Source organism: Prionailurus bengalensis, chromosome A1 (assembly GCF_016509475.1).
Source record: "Prionailurus bengalensis isolate Pbe53 chromosome A1, Fcat_Pben_1.1_paternal_pri, whole genome shotgun sequence".
In the NCBI taxonomy this organism is placed as follows: Eukaryota; Metazoa; Chordata; class Mammalia; order Carnivora; family Felidae; genus Prionailurus; species Prionailurus bengalensis.
In genome coordinates, this window is record NC_057343.1 from 11466786 (window position 1) to 11489300 (window position 22515).

The window sequence follows — 22515 nt, forward strand, 5'->3', positions numbered from 1 at the left end:
TTTCTGACAAGCAATTGTGTGTAATGACTGTGGGACGCTTCTTATAATATGCCAGGCACAACAGGAAAGGCATGGATTTTGAAATCGGATGTGGGTTCAAATCACAGATCAGCTACTTAAGGGTTAGTGACCTGGGATAAATTACTTACCTCCTCATCTCAGATTCATCATCTGTAAGACAGTGATAACAATTAATTTGCAGAATTGTTGTAAGGGTATAACAATCGTAATAGTTGTAGCACCTATCATCTCCTGAGTCCCTTCTATGTGTCCAACTACCTGATAAGAGTTAAATTTCTTAAATTAAATCATGTAATACTCATAACTACCCTGGGAGTTGCTATGATTATCCTCATTAGCTCAGAGGTAGAAAATTGGTTTTGAAATCCAGGTCTATGGAACTCCAAAGTCCGTGCCCTCAAACACAACACAATGTTTATTGCCTTTTAAATAGAAATAACGTATGTAAACTGCCTAGCACAGTGCCTCATACATAGAAGATATTCATCACAAAGTTACTTGTTTTATGTTTGTTGCTCTTGTTATTAATCTTTTCATGATCTGTCCAAGGGCAAGAGTTCTAACACTCTGCAATAACAATTCCCATTGTCTTTTACTCCTGTGGCTCCTTAATGGTCATTGTTTCCCATTTTCTCCATCATCAGTTAATAAAAGTAATCCTTCCATCCTTCCTGGTGAACAAACCAATCTTTTGATGTCAGATGCAAGTTTCAATTCTTCAGTCCTTATTGTTTTGTGTCCAGAGGTTCCTTCTCACATCTGTATTGGTTACCATCCCAGGTACTTAAGGCTGGTAGCATCTCTAAATAGCTGAGCTATTATTATAATAGCCTTTCTTACATTGAAGCAGACCTGCCCCCAGAGAAGCCACCCAACGTAACAGAGAGGTAGGTGGGTCATGAGTCAGGTTTCATGGTCCAGTACCACCCATCCTGTGAGGAAGTATTGGTTTTTATCTCCAAATCTCAATCATATGAAAGTTTTCTAACTGTATATGATTTTTTCAAAATGATACACAAACTAGGAGTGGTCCGATGAAACCATTCTCCAGGAACGATGTACCACAATGTTCAAATTATATTTTTAAGTGAGCTCACTGAACCCATATGAACAGATATTTTAATCTCAAATAGTTCATCTTCAACCAGAAAAAAATACTTTCAAAAAGTTATTGCAGCAAAATTTTATTTTACCATGATTAGAAGCTTAGTCGATTTTCCCTGTCAGGAGTGATGACAAAAATGTTTTCAGGGCATCACTGATTTTACCTCTGCATCTCTTTCTAACAACAGTGGCTCGCAAATTGTAAGGCAACATTTGCAGGAGGATCAAGAGATGGAGTAATTACCTGTCAACCAGGGGACTCGGAAGAAAAGGTAATAAAAACCTGTTAGAATTTATCTTTTCCATGCTCTGACACCCTGCGTTGATCTTGACCCACCCAAGAAGCGTAGAACACAAGAAAGGAAGATGCACAATGGGGTCATCCCATACATTCACAAGAAGCCAGTAGCGTAAGACACAATGATGTTCAAGCCAAGCATGACTGTGAGATTTGTGATTTGTGGGGGGAGTCTTCTTTTTGGAAAAGCAGAGGTATAAAAGTGATCTTTTTGCTGGACATCATTTAACTATACTAATCATTTCCTAATAAATCTGTTCTTCATTCAGAATATAAAACAAAATTTCATTCATTCTTCACTGAATCGCTCAGTTTCTTCAGGGAAGGAAGTCTTTGTTGACCTTTCAGCCATCACTCTAAAACAGATGGTTTTTTCTCATTTAGAGTTGCTTTAAGTAACACACCTCAGACCAGCTGGCTTGTAAATGTATGCTGTATTGTGAAAGAAATGGGGCAGAAGATTATGAATGGATTAAAATCATTCATTCTGCAGTTATGTACTAAGTGCCTCCTATGAGGTCCATATGGTGGATACAATAATGAACAGACAAGCCTGTGCCCTTGTGGAGCCTCCGATCTTGTCAGGGAGACAGACATGAATCAAAAACTCATCTAGGTGCAAACGGCAATAACTGCTATTAAGGAAAGAACTGTAAGCTATGGAAAGGAATCTGATCAAATGGGGAGAGTAGTTCTGAGAAGACTTCTCTATGAAAGTGTCATCTAAGTGAAGATCTCAAATATGAGCTAGAGATAGTCAAGTAAAGGGGAATGTGTAGAGAGCCTGTGCAAAGGCCCTGAGGCAGGAAGGGACCTGGCCCTTTGCAAGAACTGAAGAGAGTCTGGCTACAAGTGCAGAAAGCGACTTGGAGAAAAGTTTGGGAAGAGTCTGGAGAAGCTGGCAGAAGCCAGACTGTGCAGGGCTTGGGTGTTTATCTTAACAGCAATGGCAGGCAATTGAAATGTGGTTATGAGTAGATTCAGGCTCTCACACTCTACTGTGGAAACAGACTGAAGTGCTCAAGAGTGGATTAGGGAAGTCAAGTGAGGAGGCTACCTTCCAGTCAGGCAGAGGTGCTACCCTAGAATGACATCATCACTACTGGAGAAGCATTTTGGATTGTGCACCCTTCAGAGGATGAGAAATCATCTTCCTGTGTTACAAACAGTGCTATACTGAAATGTAAAAACAAAAAAAAAAATTTGAGGAGTAAAAATTTTCCACAGAATATCAGTGGATCAATTTCAGTTTGGTAGTTACTCAACAAGTTTGCGGTCCTGTCATGGGGAGTTCTTAGGCGAGCCCCTTGCTAAGTGTTAGTGAAGAGGTAAGAGATGGAACAAGCAAACTACAAGACTGAGAAATATCTAGAAAGGGTTTTGAAGGGTGGGTTGCATTTCCACATCGCTGCCCTCCTCGAGGACACATTTATATTTCACACTGTGTCTTCCAGAAAACTTTCGTATCCTTGAAGTCATTGATCTTCCTGGGCATGGCAGGTGGGGCAGGTGGTACCAGCCCCATTCTATAGATGAGGAAACCAAGCTGGACTTGTCCAAGGCTTCACCGTTAATAAGCAATGGGCAAAAACATGGCCTGGCCACAATGTCTGGAAATGGGCAAATGTATACAACAAATGGTTTATCTATATTACATTTTTAAAATACGGGTTTGATGGCATCATGTGAGATGTCTACCCTGAGCAATGCAGAGTTGAATATGAAGTTCAAAATACAACAAACTCTAGCCTTTTCCATCAGTGCCTTTATATGCAGCTGTGATGCGCTGCCTCGAAGGACTGTAACTCAGATTTTCACCAAATAACCTGTGTCATGAGCATACCCCAGAAGCTATATGTTAAAATACATTATATGATATATATTGCCTATGTTACAGATTTTTTAGCCATCCAGTGGCACCCATGCCTTCTGATTCCAGGCCCAATCCTCCCTCCACTATACTCTGCTGTTAAAATAAATTCAGCCCCGGGGCACCCGGGTGGCTCAGTCAGTTAAGTGTCCGATTCTTGATTTCAGCTCAGGTTATGATCTCACGGTTCGTGAGACAAAGCCCTACATGGGGCTCTACACTCACAGCATGGAGCCTGCTTGGGATTCTCTCTCTCCCTCTCTCTCTGGCCCTCCCACACTCATGCTTTCTCTTTCTCTCTCAAATAAACATTAATCCAGTCCAGAGATAAGTTACCAGGTTATGACTTATGGTTAGCAAAAACCTAGTCCCGTTCAAGATATAGTTTGTATAGAATATAAACACAGTTATCTAAACATTTACCCTCAATCATGTAATTGTTACCTTCTCTATAATCAAATCTCAATCAGGAAAATGTATTAATACACTGCAGATTTTTTACAAACGAGGGTTAAAAAAAATGTTTGTTCATTTGTTTACGGCTTCCTGGTTAAGTCTAAAAACATAGGACTTCTGGTTAAATTATCCTATTTCCCAAACATTCCAGTTTTCAAACGTGTGTTTCTGTTGAACTTGTAGTTTATTTCTGTTATTTTGTTCAGTTGCTCCTTCCCCACACCCCATTTTTTCTCACATCCCTCAAAGGGAGATTTCTGTTGTTTTTGCATAGTCTTCTTCCTTCTTGCCCATTTATTCTTTTTCATTTCCTCTTCATCCAATTCTTTCTGTGCTTCTGTATTGTAGTCCTTGTTTCCTCCCTTCCCTTTTCTTGTTTTTAGACTTCATTTCTTCATTCCTGTATTTATTTGTGGCAACTCTGTTAGTATCATAATAAGGCTTGAGAATACAAGGATGGAAAGAAACTAATAGTTTTCACGCACTGTACATCTATAATCTAATTTGATCTGTTCCAACAGTCTCTGAAGGGTTTTTTTTCAATTTTGCAGGTAAGAAAGTTGAAGTTGAGAGGCTACCTCTATAGGCCAGATTAGTTTAAAGGTAAAAACATACACACAGAAAAGTCTAAAGGACAATTTCCAGCATCTAAATGTCTGTGTGGTTTTAGGTACCTGTATGAAATACCAGAAGGGATGTGAGTGGGCTTATAGGAAAAGGTCAACAGAAGGCCAAATTCTGAGTCTGATGTTTCCAGCATTTTTGCAAAACCAGCTTGGCTCTCTTCCCATTGCTGGTATTAGCTCAGTGCATTACAATTGCCCTGCATAACGTGTGGACACGCTCATGACCAGAGAATTCAGACAATGAACAAATGTCCTGAAGAAGATGCTTTTGGTCTTTTGTATGTGACAATTCTGAGGACAAAGCTGGTCTGGAAGACCAATTGTATACCATCTACCAGAGAGAGTGCTCTCTGAGTCAGTCAAGGCCGGGTGATTTATTTAAATCCTCAGGATGCTTTGTTAAATTCTCTGTTTTGTTAGTAGACCCTGGATGTAGTTTGGCCACTGGAAATGCAGCTTAAACCGCATATTCTCTAGTCCCACCCACCTTACCTGAACCACTGCTGAAAGTGAGGTATGGCAAGGCACCGTGGGGAGTGTAAAAATGAGGACGACTGTGTTCCTATTGCAGATAACACTCATGCAGGGCTGAAAATGGGCTATGAGGGCAAATTGGGGAAAAGTCTTTACATGCTACTAAAGGTGGGCCTTGAGGACAGATGATGGGGTCACCCCCTTGAAATAATGATCTTATGTCCAGAGTTGCTAAGTACAGCTACCATTTGGCTTCCATCCCCAAGCAAAACCCAACAAATGTTTGACCTCAGAACACAGCTTTACCTAACCTCAAGTGATTCTCTCCAACTCTCTTGCTCAGTCAGATTCCCTGTCTTCTGGAACAGTTTGATGTTGCCAGTTATTCCGAGCACCATTTGCATGGAGACAAGTGGAATGGGGATGGGAAGTGACCTTGTGATTCACAGAATCTGTGTCTGAATGTAAATAGTGGAACAAACATGCCAGTGATTATTACATGGATGTTTCTGTTTCAGTAAAGTCTGTACTTGATGGAAGGATTAGTACTTGCCTTACTAAACTTAAAGCTCGGAGTTGAGCTCTCAGAGATGTCAGTCTGCTAGAGATGGAGACAGTATACACACAGGCATATAAAGTCTTCCCGCCCCCAAGCCCTACCCAAGTCTGGTCTGGTCTTTGCACAAGCTGATTTCTGCTCATTCCTAACAGGCGACAGAAGTGAGACATCGCTGTGGAATGGTTTATAGAAGAGGATACAGCTCCTTGCTGGATATTTAATATTTACTTTCCAGTTTCTCTTTTATTCCTAACATGAAGTTCCAGACTCAAAATAATGCAGAAAGTTTACACTGGTGGCCTGTGCACTGTCACCCAATTCACAGACGTATTAAGCTTGTACGATATTTTCTGAATTGGCCTGACATTAAAAAATTAAAATTGTTCACACATACACATACACTTACAACAGAATGCCGTCTCTAAAAAGGAAGAACCAGCAACACTAGGCCTGCCTTCTTTCGTGTCGGCGGTGAGCTTGGGCAGAAACCAGCTGCCTCTCTGGTCTGCCTTCCTCCACATTCCCACTGCACACTGACTTCCTACCACTGAAGGCAAGAGCCAGGTGCCAACCATCATGATGCTTGCACTGCTGTTTTTTCTTGTAAGAGAAATGTGTCTCTGTACGTCAGGCCCCCAAGTAGGGAACTGAGAGCTAGATAAATAGGGCTGTGTGTTTCAGGAAAAATGCGGAACCCATTAGCCCCCATTTGAGAGTGTTACTCTTTCTGTGAGAAGCATTTTTACGTACACAAGATTCAAGTGCCCGTCTGCTGAACCTGCTCGCTTGGGCATATATTAGAGGTACTGTACATGCTCTCAGTGCATGTATGAAACAAAACAGTTTCTTAAAAAAAAAACAACAGCATTTGTAATGTTGGGGAAGTATTTTTGAGGGAAGGCTTATTTTAAAAGACAGGCATGATTAATAAATGATTTAGGCTTCTGGGAGATTATAATAGCCATTCTCTGCGAATAACGCACAGTACTCACTGAGTAGAACATAAGACAAGGAGTATGATCTCTGTGTGTCTCATGAGAGCAGTTTCACTCATCTGCAGACACTGCTTTACCAGTGTTTTCTCAGCCTGAGCAAAAGGAGGGACACATCTCTTCATGACCCAAAACAGCACTTCTGATTAAGAATTTTGGTTTCCACTGACTTCTCCATTTCCCGTGGAAGTCACTGGGCATGGCTACCACTAGGTAGTTGAAATTGACAGAAGTGTGGGCCAAGGAGGAGACCCTCAGCTCCAGGGGCTCCAGGCAGCAGCGTGGGTCTTAGCCATACAATTAACGAATACGGCTCACGTCCCAGGTACTACAAAGCTGGAGATGTTTCCGTTTCCCTTGTTATAGGTGATTTTAGTTGGCACACTCCCAATTCAACAGGCATTTCTCAGCACTACTTGAACATTTGACTCTTTGGACTCTAGGACAATGATTTACATTTAGCCCTACTACATTTCATCTTATATTCAAACCATCATTCCAATTACTAGGATCTTTATGGGCAGTATCTCTCTCATTTATATACTACTTGTCCCTGTATAATCTATGAATGAGAAGCCTGAAACCTCTGTTCTTGTACAAATTGAACAAGTGACAGTTTCTGCAGCTAATTTATTAAACATCATCCTTCAGATAGAGTCAGTTACTCTTCTGTAAGGAATCCTTTTTCCTGTGTTGACTGAAAGGAAATGTCTGCTGAAGTTAAATTTTTCTTAAAAATAGTAAATACCAGGGGTTCCTGGGGGGGCTCAGCCAGTTAGATGTCCGACTCTTGATTTAGGCTCAGATCATGATCTCACGGTTTGTGAGATCGGGCCCTGCTTTGGGCTCTGTGCTGACAGCGTGGAGCCTGCTTGAGATTTTCTTTCTCCCTCTCTCTATGCCCCTACCCCACTTATGTGCACTCTCTCTAAATAAATAAAACTTTAAAAATATTTTTTTTAATAGTAAATACCTCAGGCTGTGTAATCTGTATCATAGGCTTAAAGGTATTGGTCTTTCAAAGCTTTAAAAGGTATTTAGGGCCAAGGTCCAAAAAGCTGCTCAACAAACATAATACATCAGTGTGCCAGACGCGAGTGATATGAGCAATAGACGAATACATATTGTTTATACCTACTTAGGAGACTAGATGCATCTGAGTTAAGAAAGCTGCCACATGAGGCTAGATGGTCTAAATTTTATCCCATTTAATTTAAACCAGTGGCTTTCAGAGATTAAATATGATGAAAATAATAGCTATTACATTACACCGTGGCTCATCTTTTGTCATGGTGAAAATTTCTCAGGTTTTTACCTGCCGGGCTACATTATAAGCATAGAACTCATTTCAGAGCAGAGTACAGAGAAACAAGAATGGCTATGCTACTGTTAATGAACAACAAACCAGATTATTCTGGGCTTTTAAGCTACACTGCCTGTGATCAGTTCTGAACATCCTGGTTTCTTGACCTTTTTTTCCTCATTTTGAGAAAACCTACCTCTAACTCCAATTTATAAATCAAGTGATATTAGGAGTGCAGGAGTGGAGCTTGAAGAAAATCCTTCTGACCAAATAAAATGGTGACGTTCCCATAACAGTTTCAAAAGGAATCTTAAGTCACCCAAACATAAATACGTTCATAAAGACTTATGAGGAGATTATTTTTAAAACCTGAATGCAGGAAAATATTAGCACAGGAGAGATAAAAGGTTTTAACATTTTCCATAAAATCACCCCCCAGAAAGGCATTTTTCAGTATCTTTTTGAGAGCTCGAAATGCAAACGAGGCCCCAGCCTGTGGCCTAGGAAAGGATTCTGAGATAATAAATATCAAGGCAGCTTGCACCAGCCTACCTAAAAAGGAGACTTTAAGACAGACCCCGAGAACTGCTGTGTGTCAAGTTGGCCATCCCCCAAGAAATACAGTTTTGTGCCCTGAGAGCTGAGTGGGAGGAACTGATTGACAAAGAAATTCCTCAGCACCAAGCTGAAGTCAAAAAGGCTCATTTGCCTTTATTGAACAGAGGACATTCTGCTTTAACTGATTTGATGACTTTCTTGGATTACAACCTTGTTTTGGAAAACAGTGAAAAGATTGCACATTTTTCAGTACTTAAGGTTTGCTTATAAAAACATCTAGGCATGAAGTTTTCTTGAAAACAGTAAATACCTCAGGCTGTGTAATCTATGTCACAGGCTTCAACATATTTATCTTTCAAAGCTTTAAAAGATATTCATGGCCAAGGTCCAAAAAACTACTCAATAAACACAATAGTCATCAGTGTATGTAACTTACACAATATGAGTAACAGGTGAGGCAAGAAAAGACCCTCAGAGAGCAGAGGGTGGAGTTGGAGGAGGTTGGTAATGGTGAGGCTTTATGTTTGAAGATACTAATAATTTGATAGTTTTATCTTTTGTGTATATGGTACCTTATATTGAATATAATACATTAAACTGGTAACAACCCAGAGATTTTTTTTTTTTAGAAAGAGCTTTAAAATAAGTGGTTTTTCCTATCAAGGATTAGAAACTGAGTTAGATATGTCTTTAAATATTCTGAAAATCCAGAACCAGATATGTTGATCCGTAATTAGGAATGGACATTTTTTTTAGTATTCTGTCAGATTCTGGTTATCTTTCCACACACTCACACTTTCCTTAAAGCCACGTCTATGGTTATGATATGATGACACCAAAAAATGGAAGCCATAATGGAACATGGCCCAGTTACAAATTTATATGCTAAACTACCCATCAGTTCTAGATTACTTTTAAAAATTGATAAAATTATAAGAAATGAAATACAAGAAAATTATTTGTCATATCTCACTCTTGTTTCAGATTATACAGACTAGATTTATTCCTTTGAAATGACTACATCTAGCAGTCCTATAAAATATTCTTAATGAGGAAGGTGAGCTGAATCTAAAGAAAATGCCACTTAGATGGTTAATTATATTCTATGTTAACTGGATAGTCATAGTTGAGCAGATAAGAAACCAAACAGATTAAAGACTCTACCTTAACCGATAGTTAGCAATAGCATAATTTGTTTGGGCTACAGTTCTTTCGAGTTACTCAGTTGGTCTCCTCACAGTTTTACTATGTTCGCATATTATTTACAGTTAAACACTAAAACCTGCAAGCAATAAAAGTTTGCACTTCTAGTGTCCAAGACTGACAAAACCTAAACCAACTAATCAGAGGATCTAAACGATTACGAATTCTATTTTTCAGTGACATGTTTCCCATTCAAGCTTCTTTTTAACTGGACCGCTGTGCATGTTGAATGGGTACAAGATGTGCAACCGTTTATCAAGTTTGGGCAAGCAATGCTAATACTTATGCTGACGGTTCTGCTCTTGGAAGAGGGCCATGCTTTCCGTTGCATGCATTACACTGACCCTGTACTTTCTTTCCTTTCCTTTGTTTCCTGTGCCATGCTTGCTGTGTAGCAAATGGAATCTCTTGCAGTAAGTTAACTTTCTTTCATACTCTTTGTCCATTTTAGGCATGGACCCATAACAAATCTTATTTTTACTGTTACTGTTATATCTCTTAGCATGTTTTCCCCTTTGCGTTTCATTTTATTTTATTTGGTAGACTAAGATGTGCAGTGAATTAGTAGCATTCTGGGCTGCTTTTGTCCCAAAGTAGAAACTTAAGTTGCTATGAATTCTCATACTATCAGCGGGATATTTTGAGTAATAACCAGCATTATCTTACACTTACAGAGGACAGAGTTTTCATAACTAGGTTTCACCCTAAATTGTGAAGGTGATGATTTAAACAATATTTATCTGCAAGACTCTGGCAGTTATCTTTTATATCAGATTTTAACAAACTTCCATAAAGAAAGGTTTAAGTGATCAAAAAGCAAAATGCTTTACTGAAACAACCAAAGATCTAATTTGGGTTAAATGTGTGAGTGTAGCTACTTCTTTAAACTTATGTTCACTATCAGCACCGAGAGATCAAATAAGTCTAAACCTAAATCTAGAATGGTTCTTTTCCTCCAGGGGCCAGGGAAAGGACAAGAGAAAGAAAACTTCATTCACTATAGCCTTAGCATGATTTTGGTAACTTTTAACAATTAGGATCAAAAGTCTGTTAACAACACTATAGGATATCTTCTTAAAGCCTAAATTTAAATTCTTATAATTTCTCTCCCTCAACTCATTTGGGGGAACAATTTTAAATGACCTCAGAAGCTCTCCATTCTGAATTCTTTATGACTATTAGCAAAAGAAAGGGCCTATTTACCCTTACTTAACCACATTTGAAAACTGAACAGTGACATGTTTAGTTGAAGCCACATATTTAACCCACTTTCACTGGTGCCTGCTGAGCCATGAAATTCTATCTCGTGAAGGCTGCACTTTTCCTTTCACAGAATCCACATCCACCACCTAGGAGCTAACTCATTCTTCGAATAAAACAGGCGAAGTGTAGAGGCCATTGCAAGCAGATACGGCTCAAAGAGTAGTATGATCGTTGGTGCTGGAATTACCCAAGATGTACTTTTCCCTCATGGTATACATAAGCCATATAATGAAAACATTTTAAATTCCAGAGGTATCTATAGGGCTCAAGGGCCATTTTAGAGGACTAGTTTTTGATGTTCTTTCCACGGAGAGTTTTGAATGTGTACTTAATTTCTCCTTTTTGGAAGCACTTGTAGCCCCTTTCTATCTCTGTAATTCAACAAACATTTATTGAGCACCGAGTAGAAGCACTGTCAATAAAACAGATACACCACCTTAGAGGAACATATGACTGCCTGCTGTGTTTACACAGGCTTTAAGATGAGCGTCTGCACCCAAAAAGGCCGCCACAATTGTCTCATGGAGCAACCTCCCAAACTGCTGGATTTATAAATTTAACACCTAGAATGACTTAATGTTTTGCTTTTCAATAAAAATTGAAAAATGTCTTCAATTGAAAAATTAAATTTCCCTTGAATAAAAAAATTTTCAAACAATTTTAGCTTATAAAAATTAAGACAACCACAATGAAGATGACCGTGGTCGTAATTTGTAGATGCATAATTGGCAAATATATGGGAATGTGGCGATTCACGGAGTCCCTTTATAGCTACTACTCCTCTCTAATTGGTCAACTTCCAGGAACGATTCTATATCATATTGTGATTTTTCTCACTGATATTTATTGACTGGATTCTATTGTTCTGTTTCATCTGGAGTAAGAACAGCTAGTTATGTTTCCTTGATTTAGAGAGAAAAACATGTTTTTCTACCCTGAGACTTCACTTGCTATACAAGAGTGATCTTTAATAACGACTTCTTCCCGTGCAAACTCTCTCTCTAGCAATTGGAACTGTGTCAGAGATTATATAAGCTGCACTTCCAGCTGCTGCTGCTCTTTCAGTCCTACTGTAAGCTCATCGGCCAGGTGCACGAAGTCAGCTCCATGCCAGAGGTGAGCCACACACCTCCCGACCCCAAGTCCTACCATGCAAATCATTCCTTTCCTTTTCTTCTCTCCTCCCATCCCACTTATAACTGTCCGAGCGATTGGATTCCCACATAACTGATCTACAGCACCAGGACTGGGGTGAGGCAAGCGACAAGCCTCGGCTCAAAATTGAAGGACGACCCTGAGAGCGAGGGCCTCCCCGATGCTGTGCCGAAAGGCCTCACTTGGCCCACCCTCGTCCTGGCCCTGGTGTTCTGGACATCGATACTTAACGTGCCCGGTATTGTGGTTTTTCTTCTTGAGATTTAGCTTTTTGTACCTGCCACCTCTGAGACAGGGATAAGGAGGACTGAGTCCACAGTGCATCCACACCTATGGGTCAGAGACGACTGCTCCCCCAGTAGACCACGCCCAGGCTTAACCACATCTCGCAGGCAGTTAAATGTGAGGAGCTGAGGTCGGAGGAGAGATGTGGTGGACCAAAGGTACAGATGTGCTGGGCACCAGTGAACAGCCAGGAGTCTGTGAAACCATCCTACCAAGAGTGGTGCGGGGAGGAGGGAGCCCAGGAAACCGCACATCGGAGGAGGGGAGAGGAGGAGAAACACAAATGCCAGTGATGAAAGGAAAATGGGTAGTTTTTAAGGATACTTCCAAAGGCCAATTTCAAGGGAGGGGTAGGAAACAAACAGGTTTCCTCCACAGCGTTGCAGATTATTAGATAAAAGAGAACACAGTTGATACAAATTATAGGACATGTTGTCAAGATAAAGTTTGCTCCTATTACTATTCTAGCAAATACTAACAGGATCCTTAGATTCCATCTATGCTCAAAAACTAATGCACATGCAAATGTGACTCATGCCATTTTCTATATTTACAAAGCAATTTAAGTTTCACTTTAGATTAAGAAATTAAGGATTCATACCATGTGTATATATGTTTTGCATAATTATTTAAATCTAGTAAATTTAAAGTGATTTCTCCTCAGTTATTTTAAATCTAGGTAAGTTTTAAATGCTACATACATACACACAGTATATAAGACATCCCTAGATTTAAAATAATTAAGATACTGACTTGCAAACTTAAAAATTATATACATAAAATTCCCTATCTTTTTTTAATTAAAGTATACTTGACATACAATATTATATTAGTTTTACACATACAACATCCTGATTCCACATTTATATACATTAGGGAATGCCACCCCAGTAAGTGTAGTTACCAAAGTTATTATAATATTATTTACTCTGTGCTGTACTTTTCATCCCTGTGACTTATTTTACAGCTGGAACTTTGTACCTCTTAATCCCCTTCACATCTTTCACCCAGTCCCCAACCCCTCCCCTCTGGCAACCACAAGTTTGTTCTCTATATTTGAATCTGTTTCTGCTTTTTTTGTTTTGTTTTTTAGATTCCACATGCAAGTGAAATCATATAGTGTTTATCTCTTCCCATCTGACTTACTTAGCATAATACCCTCTAGATGCATCCATGTTGTCAAAGGCAAGATCTCATTGTCTTTATGACTGTGTAATTATCCATTGTGTGTATATGTGTGTGTATCTTTGTACCACGTCTTCTTTACATATTCATCTATCAATGGACACTTGGGGTGCTTCCATTATCTTGGCTATTGTAAATAACACTGCCATAAACATAGAGTACATTTATCTCCTCTAATTAGTGGTTTTGTTTTCTTTGGGTAAGATACCCAGTAGTGGAATAAGTGGATCATACAGTAGTTTTAATTTTTTGAGGAACTTCCATACTGTTTTTCCACAGTGGCTGCCCCAATTTACATCCCCACCAACAGTGCACAAGGGCTTCCTTTCCCCAGTCTCCCCAACGCTTGTTACTTCTCATCTTTCGGATATTAGCCATTCTGACTGGTGTGAAGGGGTGCCTCGTTTTGGTTTCAATTTGCATTTCCCTGATGATTAGTGATGTTGAACATCTTTTCCTTGGACTGTTGGCCATTTGTAGACTTTGGGAAAAGTGCCTATTCAAGTCCTCTGCCCATTTTTTCATCAGGTTGTATGAGTGGTAATGTATTTTGGAGATTAATCCTTTATCAGATACATCATTTGCAAATACTTTCTCCCATTTAATAGGTTGCTTTTTCACTTTATTGACGGATTCCTTTACTGCACAAAAAATTTTTAGTTGCATGTAATCCTACTTGTTTCTATTTGCGCTTGTTGCTCTTGCCTTAAGAGATGTATCCAAAAAAGTATTGATAAGACCAGGGCCCAAGAGTATACTGCCCATCTTTAATCCATTTTATTTTTGGACATGGTATTAAAAAGTGGTCTCATTTTTCCAACACCATTTCATGAAAAGATTTTTTTCTCCTCCATCATATATTTGTGCCTTGTCCATTAATTGTGTAACTATGGATTTATATCTAGGCCCTCTTCTATTTTCCAAGCGTCTGTGTGTCTTTTTGTTCCACTACCATACTGTCTTTGATTACTATAGCTTTGTAATATAGTTTGAAGTCTGGGATTGGGATACCTCCAGCTTTGCTGTTCTCACAATTGCTTTGGCTTTGGGGGTTCTGTGATTCCATATAAATTTTGGGATTTGTTCTAGTTCTATGAAAAATGCCATTGGTATTTTCACAGGAATTGCACAAAAGCTGTAGAATGCTTTGGGTAGTATTGACCTTTTTAAAATAATCTTCCAATATGTGAGCATGCTGTATCTTTCCATTTGTGTCATCTTCAGCTTCTTCCATCAACATCTTATGGTTATCAGAGTGCAGATCTTTTACCTCCTTGAATTTATTCCTACGCATTCTATTCTTCTTCATGGAATTGTAAATAGGACTGTTTTTCTTAATTTCTCTGATAGTTGGCTATTAGTGTACATAAATGTAACAGATTTCTGTATGTTAATTTTGTATCCTGCAACTTTACTGAATTCATTGATTCTAATCATTTTTTGGTGGAGTTTAGAGTTTTCTATATATAATATCCCGACATCTGCAAATAGTGACAGTTTAATGTACTCCTTACCAATCTGGATGCCTTTTCTTTCTTTTTCATGTCTGATTGCTGTAGCTAGTACTTCTAGTACTATATTGAATAAAAATGGCAAGAGTGGGCATCCTTGGCTTGTTCCTGATCTTAGAGGAAAAGCTTTCAGCTTTTCCCTGTTGAGTATAATGTTAGCTACAGGTATGTTATATATGACCTCTAGTACATTGATGTATGTTCCCTCTATACCCACTTTAAGAGCTTTTTTTATGAATGGATGCTGAATTTTGTCAAATGCATTTTTTGAATCTATTGAGATCATATAATTTTTATCTTTCATTTTGTTAATGTAGCTTGTCACATTGGTTGATTTGTAGCTATTGAACCATCCCTATATCCCTGAGATAAATCCCCTTGATCATGGCAAATGCTCCTTTTAATATATTGATGAACTCCGTTTGCAAATGTTTTGCTGACAATTTTTACATATATAGCATTAGAGCATTCCTTTCTCTTCAACTTTTGGGATACTTTGAGAAGGATAGGTATTAAATATTTTTTTTACATGTTTGGTAGAAGTCACCCATGAAGCCATCTGGTCCTGGACTTTTGTTTGCTGAGAGTTTGGGGATTATTCAATTCCATTACTAGCAATTTGTTCAGATTTTCTATTCCTGATTCAGTCTTGGAAGATTATTCCTAGGAATTACTCAACATATTTTTTTAATGTTTATTTTGAGAGAGAGAGAGAGAGAGAGAGAGAGAATGCACACAAGCCAGGGAGGGGCAGAGAGAGAAGGGGAGAAATCCCAAGGAGGCTTCTTGCTGCTAGCACATAGCCAGACGTGGGGCTTGAACTCATGAACCAGAGCCGAAACCAAGCATCGGACGTTTAAACCAACTGAGCCATCCAGGCACCCCAGTCTTTATCTTTTCTAGTAAGCCACTCTTAGTTTCATTTTTCCATTTTTTTAGATTCCATTTCATTTATTTCTACTCTGATCTTTTGTCATTTCCTTTCTTCTACTAACAGTGCTTTGTTTGTTCTTCTTTCTCTAGTTCCTTTAGATGTCAGGTTAGATTAAGATTTTTCTTATTTCTTGAGGTAGGCTTGTAGCATTGTAAATTTTCCTCTTGGAAATACTATTGCAAGGGGGCCTGGGTGACTCGGTTAAGTGTCTGACTTTGACTCAGGTCATGATCTCAGTCTGTGAGTTCGAGCCCCATGTCGGGCTCTGTGCTGACAGCTCAGAGCCTAGAGCCTGCTTTGGATTCTGTGTCTCCCTCTCTCTCTTCCCCTCCCCTGGCTTGCACTCTGTTTCTCTTTCTCTAAGATAAAACATAAAAATATATATATACTATTGCTAAGTCCTATCAATTTTGAACCATTTTGTTTCCATATTCATTTGTCTTGGGATATTTTTCTCTGATTTCTTAATTGATCCATTGTTTAATAGCATGTTGTTTAGGCTCCATGTGTTTTTTTCCATTACTTTTTAAATTGATTTCTACTTTCATACCATTGTGATTACAAAAGATGCTTGATATGGTATCTATCTACTTAAATTTATTGAGATCTGTTTTTTGGCCTAACATGTGATCTGTCCTGGAGAGTGTTCCATGTGCACTTGAAAGGAACGTGTATTCTATTCCTGGGCAGAATGTTCAGTATATATCTGTTAAATCCTAAATCCATCTAGTCTTATGGCACTCAAATCTGCTGTGATTTTCTGTCTGAATAATCTATCCCTTGATGTAAAGGAGTATTTAATTCCCCTACTAATGTATTAATGTCAGTTTCTCCCTTTATGTCTGTTAATACTTGCTTTATCTATATAGGTGCTCTTAGGCTTGGGTACATAGGTATTTACAATTGCTATATCTTCTTGTTGGATTATCCTTATGTAATGTCCTTGTCTCTTGTTAGTCTTTACTTCGAAGTCAATTTTGTCTGATGTAAATACTGCCACCCCAGCTTTTTTTTCCACTTGCATTTGCATGGAATACTTTTCCCATTCCTTCACTTTCAGTCTGTATGTCTCTAGGTCTGAAGTCGGTCTCTTGTACGCAGCATAGAAGTGGATCTTGTTTTCTTTTTATACATTCATTCATTCTAGGGGTTTGATTGGAGCATTTAGAACATTTACATTGAAAGCAATTATTGATAGGTATGTACTCATAGGTAGTATCTTGTTTTCTGGTTATTTTTATAGCTCTTCTCTTCTTCTCTTTCCTTGCCTTTTGATGGCTTTCTTTTCTTCAGTGTTATGCTTTCTGGTTGTGGTTACCATGAGGTTCATATATAACATCCTATGTGTCTAGCAATATGTTTTAAGTTGAAGTTCAAACATGTTCTAAAAGCTACATCTTTAATTCCCTACCCCATTTTACGTATGTATATTTTATATTTATTTTGTGTATCACCTAATTTTTGTAGATATAATGGATTTTACTAGTTTTTTCTTTTAGCCATCATACTAGCTAAGTAAATGACCTACCATCTTTAGTATAGGTTTACCAGTGAAATTTTTTCCTTTCATTATTTCTTCTAGTTATGGACTCTTCTTTGCTTAAAGAAGTCCCTTACATTTCTTGTAAGACTGGTTTAGTGGGGATAGACTCCTTTAATGTTCATCTGGGAAACTCCATCTCTCCTTCAATTCTGAATGATAAGCTCCCAGGTAGGGTATTCTTGGTTATAGACTTTTTTCCTTTTAGCACTTTGCAGGCCAAAAGGCAGTGGCATGATCTATTCAAAATTCCTGCCAAGAAATCAGCTTATAGCCTGATGAGGCTTCCCTCCTGGGTAACTAGTTGCTTTCCTATTGCTGCTTTTAGGATTCTTTAATTTTTTGACATTTTAAATATTATGTGACCTCCTTGGGTTCATTGTGTTCAAGGCGCTCTGTACTTCTGGGCCTGGATCTGGAGTATTTCCTTCTCAGGGTTAGAGAAATTGTCTGTTACTACTTATCTTCCCCTGTCTTCTCCTTCTGACCCCTATAATGCAAATGTTAGTAAAACTGATGTTGTCCAAAGGTCCCTTAACTTAGCCTCATTTTTTTAAAATTTGGGGTTTTTTGCGGTTCAGCTTGTATGCTCTCTATTACTCTTCCAGATTGTGACCCATTCTTCTGCATCCTCTAATTGCTTTTAATTCCCTCTATTGTATTTTTCATTTCAGTTATTATATTTTCCAACTCTGACTGGTTGTTTATATTTTCCCTTTGTTGAAATTCTGAGTTCATCTACTCAAGTCTAGTGAGTATCTTTATGGCCATTCCTTTGAACTTGTATCAGGTAGATTACTCATCTGTTTTGTTTGGGACTTCTCAGGTTTTATATTGTCCTTTCATTGGGAATGTATTTCTCTCTTTCTGCATTTTGTCTAACTCTGTTTCCTTGTATTAGATCTTGAAATTAGTGGCCTTATATAAAAGGTGTCCTCCGGAGCCCTGTAGTACACGCCCCTGGTCAGGAGAACCAGGCACGCCAGGGGCGTCTCCTCTGTGGGCTGTACGTGCCTGCCTTTGTTACTGGGCCAGGATTCCTGCAGGCATATTGGGGAGCAGGGATGACCCCACCTAGGCTGGCTGAGTGGCCTGGCTACAGGTGCCACAGGTCTGCTGGTAGTGGGGGTTAGCCCCTGGTACCTTCTGGCTGAGAGGCCTGCCTGCCATGGCAGAGCTAGCGGTGGTAGAGGTTGGCAGAACTGGCTACCCCCAGCATCAGGCCGGCTAGACTTGAGAGGAAGAAACCAACACTTTTATTCCCAGAAGAAGTTCCTATAAATCCCTGCCCGTCTGACACATGCCCTAAAATTAGTCAATAAATCTGCTTCATATATAGCCCAGATGTTTTTAATACTACTGCCTCTGAAATGCCTCAGAATGATTCATATAGTGTGCTGGCCCTTTAAAAGCAGAACCTCAGTTTACTATAGTCCTCCCCCTCTTCTGGAGCCCCAGGGGTTTTCAAAGCTGGATGGTATGGGGGCTCATCTTCCCCATTTTGACTCCCAGGACAAGGCGTGCCTGATGTGGGGCTTGATCCCCTCACTCCTCAGAGAGCTCTGCACCTGTGATACCCTTCCTCTTTGTGGATCGCCACACCTGGAGTTTGGTTCTTTACCATGTCTCTGCCCCTCCCACCCTATCGATGTAGCCTTTCTTTATATCTTTAGCTGTGAAAACACTGTTCTGCTGGTCTTAAGATTGTTTTCAGAGGGTGTTGCATTATATGAAGTTGTAGCCTCAGACTGTCCCTGGAGGAAGGGAGCTCAGGGTCCCCCTACTCTGCCGTCTTCCCAAGCTCTTTCTCTGATATCTTACTTAGAAGAATTACCTCAGTAAATTTTAAGCCTAGTACTGGAGTAAGTAGTTGCATTTAATAGGCATCTGTGCGAAGACAATTAATTCTGGCCCCCTGGGCTAGCTGGAAATGAAGAAAGATGAAAATGTTGGCTACATCAACTTTCCAAAGAAGACATCATCAACTTACATTACAAAGGACAAAATAAACCTTTAAGTGTACATCAAGTCATTAAAATGCCCTTGAGATCAAATTACAAAACAGCTGACTTCCATAGTATATTTTGGGGGCACGAAGAAGTGACATAGGTTCTCTTTTTATGATGGCTGGTACCAACGGAGAAGTTTTGAGGTAAAATATCTCTTACCTCTGTAACATGAATACTAACATCACCTTGAGATTTTTCTTCCTTAAATTGTATCTTTCATCTTTTCCCATAGCATACAAATAGTGAGAAAAAATTCTTTTTCAAGCAAGATCTATGTTTATGATTACATTTATTTGGCACATAAATGCTTAATACTAAGCATTTTATATACATCGTCTCCTCTTTAAAGTTACCTGTGAGGCAGGTAATGTCTTCGGTCTTACAAATGAGAAAACTAAAGCACATATAAGTCTATGTACTTGACTACGGTCCCACAGTGCAGTGCAGAATTGGCATTTGAACCCAGCTCCACCCAAGCCTAGTGTCTTACGCATTTTAACTCCGGGTTTGTCCTTCTACTTAAATAGAAAACATGTTAAAGGAAATGTTAGCCCCTCATCTAAGGAGAGTATCCCAGTGGTTGATACATAAAGTTATCCAATGCATCCAACCCCTTACACATCCCATGTAGTAATTTTATTTGTCCTGTTTTAGCTTACCAAGATATTAAGCTTGTGCTTAACCAAACCTTAATACAATGAAGATTTCTTCTCTAAGGGATGCAAAATCCAGCTTGCAACTAAATACAATAAAAATAACTTTTTTTTAACAGCTGCTAAATATGTCCAGGGAACTGAGTGACTTAAAGAAAAACCTGAAGGAGGCCACTGCGGCCATTGCAGCTGACCCTCTCTATATAGAGGGTGCGTGGTCTGAGCCAACCTTCACATCCACCGAAGCGGCCATCCAGTCCATGCTGGAGTGCCTGAAGAACAATGAACTTGGCAAGGCTTTACGGCAAATCAGGGAATGCAGGTAACTCTACTATTGCTTTTAGAAATGGTTAAAGGATATCCTTGCCTAATAGTTACTTTGTCATGGTGGGGGACTGAATCACTACAGAAGGGACATCCAGATATTTTATACACATCCTTCTCAGCTCTTTACCACGCCAGAAATATCAGATTTTAGAACTTGTGTGTCTAAAGTCTAGGCGTTATTTTTCGCCTTTTGGTCATCCCTAAAAATGTTGAAACACTTCAGATTATGTTGGACTATACTTTGAGAACTATTACCTGAATGTATCCTTGTCCCCTTACATTTTGATACTATCTTCACATTCATCAGAATCAGAATGTTATAGCAAATCAAATTCCGTTCCAATAGTTAGAAGCTTTAGATATTTTCATCAAAACCAGTAACATTCTACAGTTGGTTATGGTGATGTTTGCAAAACTCTGAATATACTAAAAGCCATTGAGTTGTATTCTTTAGATGGTTGAATTGTATAGTATGTGAGTTATATCTCAAAGCTAGTGTTTTTAAGTAATATTCTTATGTTACCGAGGCTAATAACCTCCCAACTTTGTGATCAATAGTGCCTCTAATCTGTGCTGTTTTTTAATTGCAGAAGTCTGTGGCCCAATGACATCTTTGGAAGCAGTTCTGATGATGAGGTCCAGACACTACTGAATATTTATTTCCGTCATCAAACTCTGGGACAAACGGGTACTTACGCGTTGGTAGGGTCTAATCAGAGCCTGACCGAAATCTGCACCAAGCTGATGGAGCTGAACATGGAGATCCGGGACATGATTCGCAGGGCCCAGAGTTACCGAGTCCTCACTGCTTTTCTTCCAGACTCCAGTGTTTCTGGCACTAGTCTCTGACAGGAGCCTCCCATCCCCCATGCGTTCCAAGCTGGGGGTGCTGTCATGCTGGGGTGACGTCATTCAGTGTCTTTTCAGCCTTCAGAAGGCTTGGTCAGACTGTTCTCCCTCTTGTTACCTGTAGGACTTTTTCTAAACAGGATGACAGAACTTCCAACGTGTAGCAATACTATAAGAACCAAGGTAGCATAGAACATTCTGGGACAGACTCCATCCATCATGCTGTGTGGCACAAAGGTGTTATCATTTCACTGAGCAGATGCAACTCACTACTGAAGAAAGTGACTTCCATTGCATACCAAAGCCGACTACACTGAATAATACCTTCCTTTCTAGAAACAGTTTTAGATTGGCAAAAGTGCAATGTTTTCTTCACTAAAAAATGTTTTATATTCTAAAACTTGTACATTCTTTTTTCTTTTCCTTTTTTTCTTTTTTTGGTGGGCTGAGGAAGGGACAGGCAGAATGAAGCTGGCCACTGAAAATTGTAAGACGGTCAAAAGCTGACAGCCTGTGTATGTGAAGAGGGAATTGTAAATGGACAATTTAATATACACTGTAATTTGAATACAATTACTGTATCTAAAAGGAGCTGCTATGAAGTACCTTTCTTATGTTGCTAGGCTACTGTTTCTGAAAGCCCTGGATCTCTTTGCAGGAGTCTGTGATTAGGACCCTAGCACCAAATATGGTCCAGACAGACCTTTTTGTAAAGGTCTTGGCTGCTTTTTACTAGAAGGTTGCTTATATGAGCATATTTATACTACAAAAGGATGAGTGTTAATTTTAACCAACTTTGCCATTTTGTAGAAAAAAGTTAAATTCACATTACAAATTCCAAGTCTTTTCACCGGTCACGCATGCATATTTTAATATCCATTTGGATAGCCAGAAGTAGAATCATAAAGATAAACTATGAGTTGTCACTTTGTTACTTAAGAGATGTCATGTTTTATTTGTAACATATATGTAAAGGGCCATTCTTCAGTTTTCTCCTTAAACTTAATGCTGTCAAGTGTTAGATGTGTGCATGTAAACCAGTTGCACATCAGAAACATATTCAAAGTTTATCTATGTAACTTATTCACTCTGTAAATACATTTAAAGTTTTTGTGATGTAATCTTGGTTGATCTTCTATTCAGAACTTCCTTTAGACTTAAAAAAAAAAATACAAAATACATATTGACCATGGATTTTATTTCTGGTTAGAAGATCTTTGCCTTTGACATACATTTACAGATGTGCATGGGGGTTGCCACAGTGACAACCGCAAGGGGCACCATTCATCTAGGGTCCATGGCTGGCACTCACAGTTCCTGCTCCAGAGAGGGCCTATCTG

General features: G+C 39.1%; 1 protein-coding gene across 9 annotated transcripts in view; it reads left to right on the forward strand.

Moving 5' to 3' along the window:
* The window catches only part of FRY (FRY microtubule binding protein), a 445796-nt gene extending 423500 nt beyond the window's left edge, over positions 1–22296 (forward strand). For 5 of the 9 annotated variants that reach the window (XM_043576463.1, XM_043576388.1, XM_043576397.1 and 2 more), the window contains 5 exons: positions 1314–1397; positions 9860–9877; positions 11733–11843; positions 20119–20321; positions 20917–22296. In XM_043576463.1, coding sequence (XP_043432398.1) covers positions 1314–1397; positions 9860–9877; positions 11733–11843; positions 20119–20321; positions 20917–21175 — 675 coding nt within the window. In that variant the 3' untranslated portion in view covers positions 21176–22296. The remainder of the gene's footprint in view (positions 1–1313; positions 1398–9859; positions 9878–11732; positions 11844–20118; positions 20322–20916) is intronic. The other 4 variants (XM_043576406.1, XM_043576415.1, XM_043576454.1 and 1 more) reach the window with 2 other exon arrangements.
* Positions 22297–22515: the final 219 nt, after the last annotated feature.